This window comes from Eucyclogobius newberryi, unplaced genomic scaffold (genome assembly GCF_026437365.1).
Source record: "Eucyclogobius newberryi isolate DKJ021-1_F unplaced genomic scaffold, fEucNew1.0.hap1 SCAF_15, whole genome shotgun sequence".
In the NCBI taxonomy this organism is placed as follows: Eukaryota; Metazoa; Chordata; class Actinopteri; order Gobiiformes; family Gobiidae; genus Eucyclogobius; species Eucyclogobius newberryi.
Window position 1 is genome coordinate 24,805,450 of NW_027315779.1, and position 11,207 is coordinate 24,816,656.

The window sequence follows — 11,207 nt, forward strand, 5'->3', positions numbered from 1 at the left end:
AGAATTTGATGGTGTTTTGTGCAGAATGGTGGCCCCGGACTCACCGTGGATTGCAGGAGGATGGAGACAGGGACACTTCAATGAGTACCAGGACCTGTGGGCACATAGTCAGAAAAGAACAAACAAACACAAAAGTGCCAGTAAGTACAAGTGTTTAGTCACCCAGAAGACATATGTATAAAATGTATGCAAGTATTTTGCACAGGCCAAAAAATGTACTCAAGTAAGAGTGAAATGACTTAAAAACAAAAGTAGAAGTACAAAGTAGTAGTCCATGAAATTACCAGTAAGGGTGTAGTATTTTGGAAAACTACTACTTAAAGGTTGAATGGACGATTTTTTTGGCACAAATCTAAGTCTTATTTCCTCGTGGCGTGGACTGCCGATTAGTCCTGCCACGTATCAATCATAAAACGCACCTATCGCTCACCTGCAGCCGCGTGCGGTTCGTCCCCACGTTTCCGCGTGCCTAAGCGCATGGATCTATCATAATATAGTTCCCTCTGTGTACGGGACAAAATGAAGACGGAGAAAGACAGTTTGAGCTGACGCAGAAGTGGACGGAAATCTACGTGAGACAAGAGATGCGATGCGATCTGTCGCGCTAATAAACAAACGCACGTGTGTGTTGTATCAGTCCGCACGGGGGAGGGCGCATGCGCACTTCCGCCTGCGTTCTCAAATCACCGAAAAATCATCCATTGCGCCTTTAAGAGTAACTGTTTGGATGTTATTTATGTATTTGGAAGGATATAACATTAAATAATGCATATTTTTAAACAAAAATGACCAAATTTAAATTTACTTCTGAAGAAGCAGAAACACAATTGTTCAAAAACTTCAACTTCAGGCTGTATAAGCACAATGTCTTTAAGGCAGGGGTGCCTACACATTCTCAGCTCACGAGCTACTTTTACATTTGAAGATCTACTTATAGATCTAAATTATTGTATAATTTAGTATTATTTTTATTGTCAGTATTAAACAGGTTTTTATTTTTGTTTAACCATAATTAGGCTATAGAAACACAATGTAGGCTTTCATTAATGGCCTAATATTGTTTATCATATACAAATGTGCAATATAAATAGGAGAGAGAAAATCTGCTGTTATAACAGCTTAGTATTTTGAAAATAAAATATACTGACCACAACTACGCTAATGATAGAAGGTTGAGCTTAACCAGAACTTCCTCTTTCCGTCCTCTGCGTTACACAGCGCGCAATCGACCCTCACTGCCTCTGCGATCGACCGGGGCACCCCTGCCTTAAAGCATTTTTTTTTTTTTTTTTTTAAGTTCCTCAAATAAATGTAACGCTTGATTCGGTTTATAGGATAAAAATACATTTGAAATAAACTTGAATATTCTGCTGGGGTCTGGACTACATTACATGAATGTTACACAGAATAAGGCCTAGAGTTAGTTTACCTTTGGTTATTTGCACCATTCAAAGTTTTTGCAGACCTGCCCTTTTTGACATTTGTCCATTTGTCTTCTTGTTTAGGTCTTCCAGCCTCCTCAAAAGACTCGAACAGCGTGGACTCCGTTCCCATAGTGACGGACAGCTGCGGCGTTTATGGCACTTTTTACGTGGATCTGAGCGGCACCAACTTAAAAACCTTCAACAGCCCCAGACGCTGCCCCAAAGCTCCCCACGGTCACCCCGGTGACCAGGGAACCGAGACCATCAAGATCTTCAGCCAGCCCGCCCCTAATGGCTCACCGCCGTGTGGCCGCGAGCCGTTACCGTGGAAACAGGGTATACGGCCACAACCCAGGATGGGGGTCAGCCACAGCAAGCAAGGTGAGCAAAGAATCACTCAAAGGCCCTGCCAACGTTTTGACATCCCTAATACCCCCAAAGCAGCATACATCATATTATACTTGAAAAACTGCATATTATTTGCAATACAGCATCATAAATTATACATTATAGACATATCTCTTTCAAGGAATACAAAAAACAAGCTGGAAAAGACATGGCTTTAATTTTTAGAAAGCACTTCCAGGCTCCACAGTGTTATGGACCAAAGTTCTTGAAAAACATGTCCATAATTGTATTTTTCCAAACTCAAACTGCTCCAACGATTAAGGACTGGACGTATATCATTAGAGTTATACACACAATTGAATAAATAACCTCAGGACTCAACTTGAAAATTCTTCTTCTTCTTCTTTTTCTTCTTACTTTATGTTCTCTCTGGTCCAGCTTGTTCTTTTTTTGTTTTGTTTTCTGTTTTTGTTGTGTTGTTTCTCTGTTGTTTTTGTGGTGTTCTGTGTTCTAATAAAAAATAAAATTGCAAAAAAAAGTTTGGATTGGATAGTATGTATACAGAATCTGACGCCTGTAAAAGTCTTATTTGAGGTTTAAGAATCGCACAAATCTAATCAGTCTTCAAAGTTGAACAAAAAAGTACAGTGCATGATTACTTTGCTGTTTTATTTCCTTAATCAGATCTTTTTGCAGCTTTCCTTATCGTGTACAACTTATCCAAATGTGCATCTTCAAACTGATTTGTATCTTGTGGACGCTTTATTGTCTCTGTTGTATTCCTCCGCACACCTCATCTGTACTTATCATTTAAGTGCTGAAATTGTTTATTGGCAAGAAATACATTGCAGTGACAATTTCCCTGCAAAAATCTTTAACAACTCTTAGCCTAATGTTTGACCTTGTCCCCACAGAGCTGCATGCAGTAAACAGTGTCCCGCTGCTGTCCTCTAAGGCTGAAATCTGCTCCTCTGACGCCTACAAACAGAGACAGAGCCACGGTCCTGCCTCCAGACACGGTATAGACAATATACAGCTTATTATAACCATGATATAGTCTCTAGTTGGGAAAATACAATTTATCCATTTCTAGTTTTTATGACATTTTTTGTACATTTAATAATTACCAGTAAATAATGTTCAGTTTAAATGCTCATTTTGTTGTAACTGACTAGTCTGCGATTATTTTTTAGATTAGTCAACTTGTCAAACAGTTATTTGTATTGTACAAATATTTGTTTAATCAAAATAGACAAATTTGACCGACTGTGGACAATTTTGTTGCTTTGTTCACAAACCGTTTGACACACTGTTTGGATGAATAAATTAGGTGTATTTCACATAAAAGGCAGTGGTTTGACAAAGAAATACTGTGTGCAATATATCGAGTATCGCAAGTATCGCAAAATTTGGATATTATCGTGTATCAAATCATAACGAACCCTAGTCCTGAATAGTGATGTCACGATATCAAACTTTACTGAAACGATTGTGAGAAAAAGTAAGAAAAAACGTAACCAACTTAACGATTGGTTGTTCACGATTATTAACAGTGAAATATTAAATTTCCTTTCATTTTTGTGTTACAACATTTTACTTTGTTTTAGAAAATATATACATATCTAATTTTTTTCAACTAGAAACATAAAACAAGGAACAAGACCAAAGAGCAAAATAAAGATAAAAATAATAATAGCACAATGACAAACAAAATCACAACTTTCTATAAAAAAGGCTAAATAAATAAATAAACAGCCAGATAAAATGTCTATTTTTTGGAATATATATATTGACAAATAAAACACAATCTTGCTTCTAAAATGATTATTTTTTGATTCTTACTATTATATTGTGACCTGAATAATCACTATTATCGATTTATCAATTAACCTAATAATCTTGACATCCCTGGTCCATAATGATCATGATTTTAACAATGCACTTGTCATAATGATTCTGATTAGCCGTTCCAAATACCGTACATAATAAACAAAAATAAATGCTGTGCGTCTTTTCTCTGGTTTTAGGTGGACATGAAGTGTTTAAAGTGACGCCCTGCCCACGCCTGCTGCATTACTCTACCTCAGTTCACCTGGTGGACACGCTGCCTCCTCCTCCACCTCTGCCCAAAGGGAACGCCACGGAGACGCACAGCCTCTCCTCTGACGGAGGGTAATCCGCTTCAACAGCTTATTTCATTTATTTATATTTCAGAGCATGTTCAGAAAGGTTATTGTGAGGCTCTTTTTATCGATTGGAAAGATATATTTCTTCTTTAACTCTTTGCCTCCTGCAGCTTCCTCAGAATTCGATCTTTTATGTTACTGTAATTATAAGGTGAATTCATCTCGTACTTTGTTTAAATTCTCAAAAGAACGGCTATCAACTTCTAATCAGGGCTTGTTTTGGACATAAGATACTGTAAATATCCGTCCATTGTTCGGTGACGGTTGCACAGGATGCTCACGTGTCATCAGGGTGTAAAGGTCGAGCACCAGGTCCACTTGTGTCCCGCTCCCATCCGCTCAGTCCACGCCCCAGCAAGAAGCTCCTATTCTTCCACCATTAGACCGTTGTTTTGCTTAAGGGCACAACATCATTTGTTTAACTTTGCTTCCCCTTTGCTACATGAGAAAGATAAAGAGCCGTAATGTAGTCATGTTAAAGGTCCCATAACATGCAAAATCGACTTTTCAGAGCTTTTAACCTTCTTACATTGCTATTTGTGCTTCATATATATGTCCAGAGTGTTTTTTGATTGATTCCCGCAGTGTTTAGCTATATTACAGACTATCTCCTTTCCTCGAATCTCCAAACTGACGGGCGGTGGGGCAAGACCACGTCATAAGGGCAAGCACGCGTCATCATCCCCCTCTCCACCCCCCTCCCGCCTCCTATCTAGCAGTTAGATAAGATAATCCCTTATTGTCCCACATGGGGAAATTTCATTGATGCAACGCAGGTAGTGTTATGATCCCGGAGGCAAAAACCCAAAAGCAGTCCGGATAAGGCAAATAAGAATTTATTTAACAAAAATTCAAAATCCAAAGGCTGGCACAAAGGCTCAAAATGTCCAAAAGTCCAAAAAAACACAAAACATCCAAAATTCCACAAAGGCAGGTAAACAAGGCAGGAACAGGGCAGGGCAGGAGTTACAAGCAGGACAGACATCAAGTGACGAACAGATACAGAACAAAGGGGAGACAGAACTTAAATACACAGAGAAGCAGGTGATTGGTGGGAAACAAATAAGTGGCAGGAACTAATTAAGGTAACAAGAAGACTGACAGCAGGTGTGGTGGGAGGTGTCAGGGAAATCCAGGAAGTAACAGACAGCAGGTGAGGGGCGGAGACACAGACGCCACAATGGGAGCACATGACAAACACAAGGGGCACATGGGAAATGGAGTCTCTGCAGCGCGGGTACTAACAGGTAGATACAGAGGCAAAGAACAGATAACATTTAGGAAGTTTGAAAAACACTCTCAGTAGATCTCCTATAAACAAAAACTCCTATAGACAAAACCTCCCATTTCCCAACAAGGGATGGAGGGGAAAAATAATAAAGATAAAAATAAATAAATAAATAAATACCATTGCATGTGATCACGACAGTAATTGCACATGAATATGTGTCACGACAGTAGTTGCACATGGATTGCACATGAATCACGACAGTAATTGCACAGTAGGACTAACAGTGTTTGTTGTAGAGTCTGACAGCAGCAGGAAGGAAAGACCTGTGAAACCTTTCCTTCACACAGCGAGGGTGGATCAGTCTCTCACTGAAGCTGCTCTCCAGAGTGGACAGAGTGTCCTGCAGGGGGCGACACTCATGGTCAAGCATAGATGTGAATCTAGCCAGGACCCTTCTGTCCCCCACCTCCTGCACCGAGTCCAGAGCACAGCCCAGGACGGAGCTGGACTTCTTGATGACTCTGTCCAGCCTCCTCCTCTTCCTCTCTGTGATGCTGCTGCTCCAGCAGGCCACACCATACAGGAGCTGATGCCACCACAGAGTCATAGAAGGTCTTCAGGAGTGGCCCTGTCACTCCAAAAGACCTGAGTCTCCTCAGGAGGTAGAGCCGACTCTGGCTCTTCCTGTACAGTGCGTCTGTGTTATGAGTCCAGTCCAGTTTGTGGTTCAGATGAACACCCAGGTCCTTGTATGAGTCACTCTCTCAATGTCCCGTCCCTGGATGTTCACTGGTGAGGGGGCAGTGGGGTGGCGTCTGCGGAAATCCACCACCATCTCCTTGGTTCCATCCAGTTGGCAATTTATCCAGCAGGGGGCATGAGCGTAAAGTTAAAGGAGAGATATTCTGCTCTTTCAGGTACTTAGTATTGACCTATAACAGAAGTAAATCCTCATTTTACATTTTGTTCATTGTAAGCCGCAATATTGATCTAAAACAGCTTAATAATAGAAACAGGTTAATTGACTTCCTGTTCAAAAGTGCAGGACTGATAAGCCCCGCCTCTTCATAGTGACGTTTCACTGTAACAAGCAGTAGATCTTCATTTATGTGTTTTTATGTTTGAAAAGTGGCCTACATGTCTCACGGAGTCTTGATTTGAAAAAAATAAATACAACTCTGAGTAAAGTCATGATGAGGAAACACTGTCAAAAGCTCATTAAAGATTACCGAGCATAAAATGTCCCCTTTTAAAGAAGGTCTGGACACCTAATCCAGCAGGGGGCGTGAGTACTCCAGCTGCTGATGCATGGAGGATAAAAGCAGTGTGCAGGCTAGAAAACAGTATCTGCTTGGATTAAAGTCAGGTGAAGCTCAGTTATTGTTTTAAATAATACTTCAGTTACTCTAAAAGCTAAATACAGGTGTCTGTGTTGCAGCTCCAGTCATTCCACAAAGCTGACAGGAGACACGGGCTCGCTGCAGTCCGTCAGCACTCCTCCAGTCGACCGCGGACAGATAAAACCCAACGTTAACAACTCAAACTACAGCCGCCAGTCCACCGCCTCCTACTGCATGTCGCTCTACCCAGACCCGGGCGCCATGACGTCCCAGGAGGCCACGCAGTACCTCGAGCTCAGCCCCAAACCAGAGAGGTGCAGGTAAAGAACCAATACAATCCTTATTCTAACTAAAAGCCTCGTTTATTGTCCAAGCAAGGAATATGACACCTCAAAATGCTGATATTGTCTTTGTGAAAAGACTAGCTTTCTCTATGTAAGAATGCACGTTAATAATCAATATTTTTAGCTCAATAAAAACACATCAAATAAACGCTTTTATTTTTAGTTAATTTTTTGACTGAAATCTTACACTGTGTGGCTTAAGTTATAAGTTATAAGAGTATAATTTTAGATCAATCTTTTGTACAAAATGTGAGTAATTAAACAGTTTAAATCTGAAGTAAGTGTGAAACTGTAATCCTCATAATCTCCGAGCTCTGTCCAATCAGAGGAGGCGATGCGTTCTTGTCTTAGTTGGTTTTGAAGCGGACACAGAGGTGAGACGAGCCCGCACTGGGACGCCTTGAGCTGCACCCTGTAAATAATCTGATTTGAAATGTAACAAAAGCTGTATAATGTTCGAATTATAACGAGTCATTTGAGTCGGCGCTGCTAAAGTCTTCCCTTGTCCCTCCACAGCATCCTCCCCGAGCAGCGTCCCTCCCTGCCCCAGCCGCTCCCCCACAGCCTGGGCTTCATCAGCGGCGCCGTCTCCTCCCAGCCCGACATCTACTCCACCCTGGGCGAGTCGGACGCGCCCCTCGCAAGCCTGAGGCGCGCCCGGGTGCAGAGCTCGCCCTCGTCCTGCTACAGCGACTGGGACAGCTCCCTGTGGAACACGTGGAGCTCGGTGATGGACCGGGACATGGCCAGCGCGCGCACCAGCCTCATCAGCTCCGTGGACAGCTGCTACACGGCCGACAGCGCTCACTTCGCCCGGCTGCTGGCGGCGGCGGCGGCGGCGGCGGCGGAGAGCATGAGCGGAGCGTCGCTTTCAGGTGGGCAAGAGTGACGGGGACATTCTGTGTCTGAAGTGTGGAGGACATGGTTGTGATAGTTTACTGGTGGAGATGTTATTGCTTTGCCTGGAATGTTCCACAATATTACATTAAAGAGTAGGATTACAGCTGCTTTTATTCTGCTCATCTTAATGGAGACAGATTAAAGGGTGAAAAGCTGGAGGCTTATTTAAGAACGAAGTGAGCGATTGATGAAAAGCAGAGACTGTTTATTGTTTTGTATTTACCTTTTTATTCAATAATGCCACCGTCTTTGCTATAGTCTAGTTTTCTGAACTGCACAGACTGTAAAACACATACAAAGATTCAGATCAAAATGAGAGCAAAATAAATTTTCATACTCGACTAGTTACGATTGGTCGATTCATTGTTGAAGCCCTAGAAGCTTTTCTGTGGAATATTCAAGGCAAAAAGCTCAATGTTAACAAGAAACGTTACACAGTGCAGGTTTAATACTGTATAGTATTTAGTACTGTGTTCAAAAGCACAGACATACATACATTTTTGACTTATTTGTTCTAAGTTTATTTAATTTGTTTTATATTCAGGATAAAAAACTGTTTCCAAACTGTATTAGTTGTAACTAATTGTGCTGAAGCTACTTGCTTATGTCAGACCACCCTGATCATCACATAAAGGACAAAACAGTATCCTCTCAATCCCTATCTGAGGTCAGAGCGACCGTTTCTTATTTTACTCTGGTTTGAATGTCTACTGTGAGGTCCTTTTTACAGCACCAAACAGAATTTCCATCATTCTTAACGTAACCATTCAGAATACAGAACTCTGACTGGACCATGTGAATACTTTTGGTGAGGGTGGTGCTTAGTGCATTCTGCCACTAGAGGGTGCTCTCAGCTTTGGCTCTAGTCTCTTGGCTGCCCTTGTACATCACAAACTCCATCTTTACATGTAAGTTGTTCTCTTTTGGCCCGTTTCTGTACGTCCTACCTGTTTCAGCACACAGCCCTGCAGATAGAGCTTTAAAGGCGGCTCCTGCAGGTAGAGGAGCCACCTTTAAAGCTCTATCTGCAGGAGCCGCCTTTAGAGCGTTAAAGGCGGCTCCTGCAGATAGAGCTTTAAAGGCGGCTCCTCACAATTACTTAAGAGCTTTCAGGAAAATGAAGAGCTTCTGTGTGAGTCATGTTTTCCCTCTGTCGTCTCATCACTCACTCAAGTCACTCCCTTCCCATTCCACCTGAATACATTCATTCATTTTGTGCTGTGTAAATGTTCGCCTCGCCATGTCCTCCCTCCTCCTGCCGCTGGACTATAAATCAAATTAAACTCATTTTGACATTACGAAGAAGTGAAAAAAAGAACTGTCTTTATCGCGCTCGAAGCCAAAAGATACCAAATATTTTTTATGCACTGCTTTTAATTGGCTGTCTCGCCCGGTCGTAAATTATAAATGACTTCTTGCGCAGTTTTGAAAGGGCTTTGAAAATTGCTTGCAGAATAAAAAATAGTTTTTGGAGAATAGTTTCTGGGACAGACAACTTGATCAAAGCTCTGTCTAAATCAGATTTGTTGATGAGTAGAATGTCACTTCTTTATTTTTACAAACTGTTTCATCCACAACGACAGTCACAGCAGTTATATATCTTTAATATCTTTAACAGATCAAATTAAGAAAACACAAATCATTTCCTAAATTCGAAAAATATAATTAAATTACATGGTATTTTAAGCATTCTTGGACCTCTCGCTCACTTAAAAGTGCACTACATAAAGTCACTGCTCGTCTCCATGGAGATGACAATATTCAAGTGCAGATGTTTTAATGCAATAAACAAAACACAGTGAGCAGGGTCGCCTGGCCTGGCTTTTACTTTTACCTGGTGGCGCCACCTGTTGGTCATCACCATCCTGTGAAATATTCCATGAAATGGCATTAAATGTATCTATAAATGCCATGAAAAACAAGCCATTGCTTTTCTCCCTGGAGCTACATAAGTTTAATACAATTCTGGAACGTTTCAGCCAAAACAAGAACATCTCCATGGCAACAAATACTGACCCTCCACCAACAAGCTACCTTTTACATTAGTTTAGCATTCAAGTTCATTTTAACAGTCTTAGGGGCCACAATATAATACAGTGTCATTTGTCTTTGAGTTTAAGTGTCGATATAACTGGAATGCAACTCTTTTTTCTTACTTTCATTCAACTTCTCCGTCTTGTTTTGTGGTTTTAACCCCACACTTCCTGTACAGCTCTACACAAGGTTGTTTCAGAGCTTTAATGTGACATATCTGTTGCAGACTTCTCTCCGCCTGCCTCCCCTCTCAGCACGCTCTACCCCTCTTACCACCTCGAGGGCGACTCCTTCGGTGACTTGGACCCCGTTCCTGGCTGGGACTGGAGAAGCATGTGGATGGAGGAGATGGAGGACAAGTACAAGAGTCACTACACCAAGCCGTTTGACTGTTAGGACTAAAAACACACACATACACACACACACATATATATATCTCCATCCAAGAGTAAATAAACAGGGGATTTTGATGGATAATTAGACTTGACATTGCACTGCGGCCATTTTGCATCCTTCAAATGACTTCTAGTGAGTTTGTAAAGTTTTTTCCTTCCTTCAGTTTCCTCTCATTAGAGCAGAGGATAATGATTTTCCTCCCTTGGGATATTCTCACCCAGTGTTTTTTTAGTATTTTTGTTAAAGGCCAGTTAGACAGAGACAGGATGCCAGAGGAAAAGGGAGTCATTAGGCTGCAGAGATCTGAGCTCCACCCACAGCAGTGTAAGCTCTTGTTTTATTTCATTTGTTTCACAGGATTTATTAAGAGTCCCATCAGTCGTTTCTACTGAGGTGTAAATATACTGCAGATTTTACAAATGTTATTTAAGAATTTTTGGAACTAATTTTCTTAATGCCCATAAATAGTAGCTTTTTGTTTTATATGATGATGATGGATAATTTAGATTTTAGAAAGGTTTATGTTCATTTTATTTTCAATTAAAACTATATATTTTGCCCCTGAATTAACCTTTTGTACAAATTGACATATTGTACATTTGAATTGCTTAGTCTGTTAAAACTTACTGACTAAAATGGAAATTGCATCCGAATAATAGATCTACAAAAGATATTTGCTTTTTTACTATTTTGTATTTGTTGAATGTTAATTAACAACTTCTCTGGATGTTTGATGAAGTAAACGTTGAATTTTGTTACCAAACAGTCTCCAAATGTTTTACTCCAGATGCTCTTCTAGCTGTATTCTTTCCCCCCAGTTTTTAAAAAATATTAAAAACGGAACCAAAAACTGAAAAGAACATGACACAGAGAGAGAGAGGGAGAAAGAGCAAAAAACATAACCATCTAGTCCAAAGTTTGTCAAATGAAGGTCTTATTTTGATAGATATTTTTACCTATAACATAAACCTAGTCTTTACTTCATTTAGAATTAATCTTGATTA

At 40.8% G+C, this 11,207-nt stretch overlaps 1 protein-coding gene across 1 annotated transcript in view; it reads left to right on the forward strand.

Annotated features, from left to right (window-relative positions):
• Positions 1 to 10,966, forward strand: part of robo4 (roundabout, axon guidance receptor, homolog 4 (Drosophila)) — a 28,309-nt gene extending 17,343 nt beyond the window's left edge. The window contains exons 13-19 of the mRNA XM_072446892.1: positions 25 to 140; positions 1,506 to 1,805; positions 2,687 to 2,791; positions 3,800 to 3,944; positions 6,628 to 6,849; positions 7,390 to 7,748; positions 10,034 to 10,966. Of these exons, the coding sequence (XP_072302993.1) occupies positions 25 to 140; positions 1,506 to 1,805; positions 2,687 to 2,791; positions 3,800 to 3,944; positions 6,628 to 6,849; positions 7,390 to 7,748; positions 10,034 to 10,203 (1,417 nt within the window). The 3' untranslated portion in view covers positions 10,204 to 10,966. The remainder of the gene's footprint in view (positions 1 to 24; positions 141 to 1,505; positions 1,806 to 2,686; positions 2,792 to 3,799; positions 3,945 to 6,627; positions 6,850 to 7,389; positions 7,749 to 10,033) is intronic.
• Positions 10,967 to 11,207: the final 241 nt, after the last annotated feature.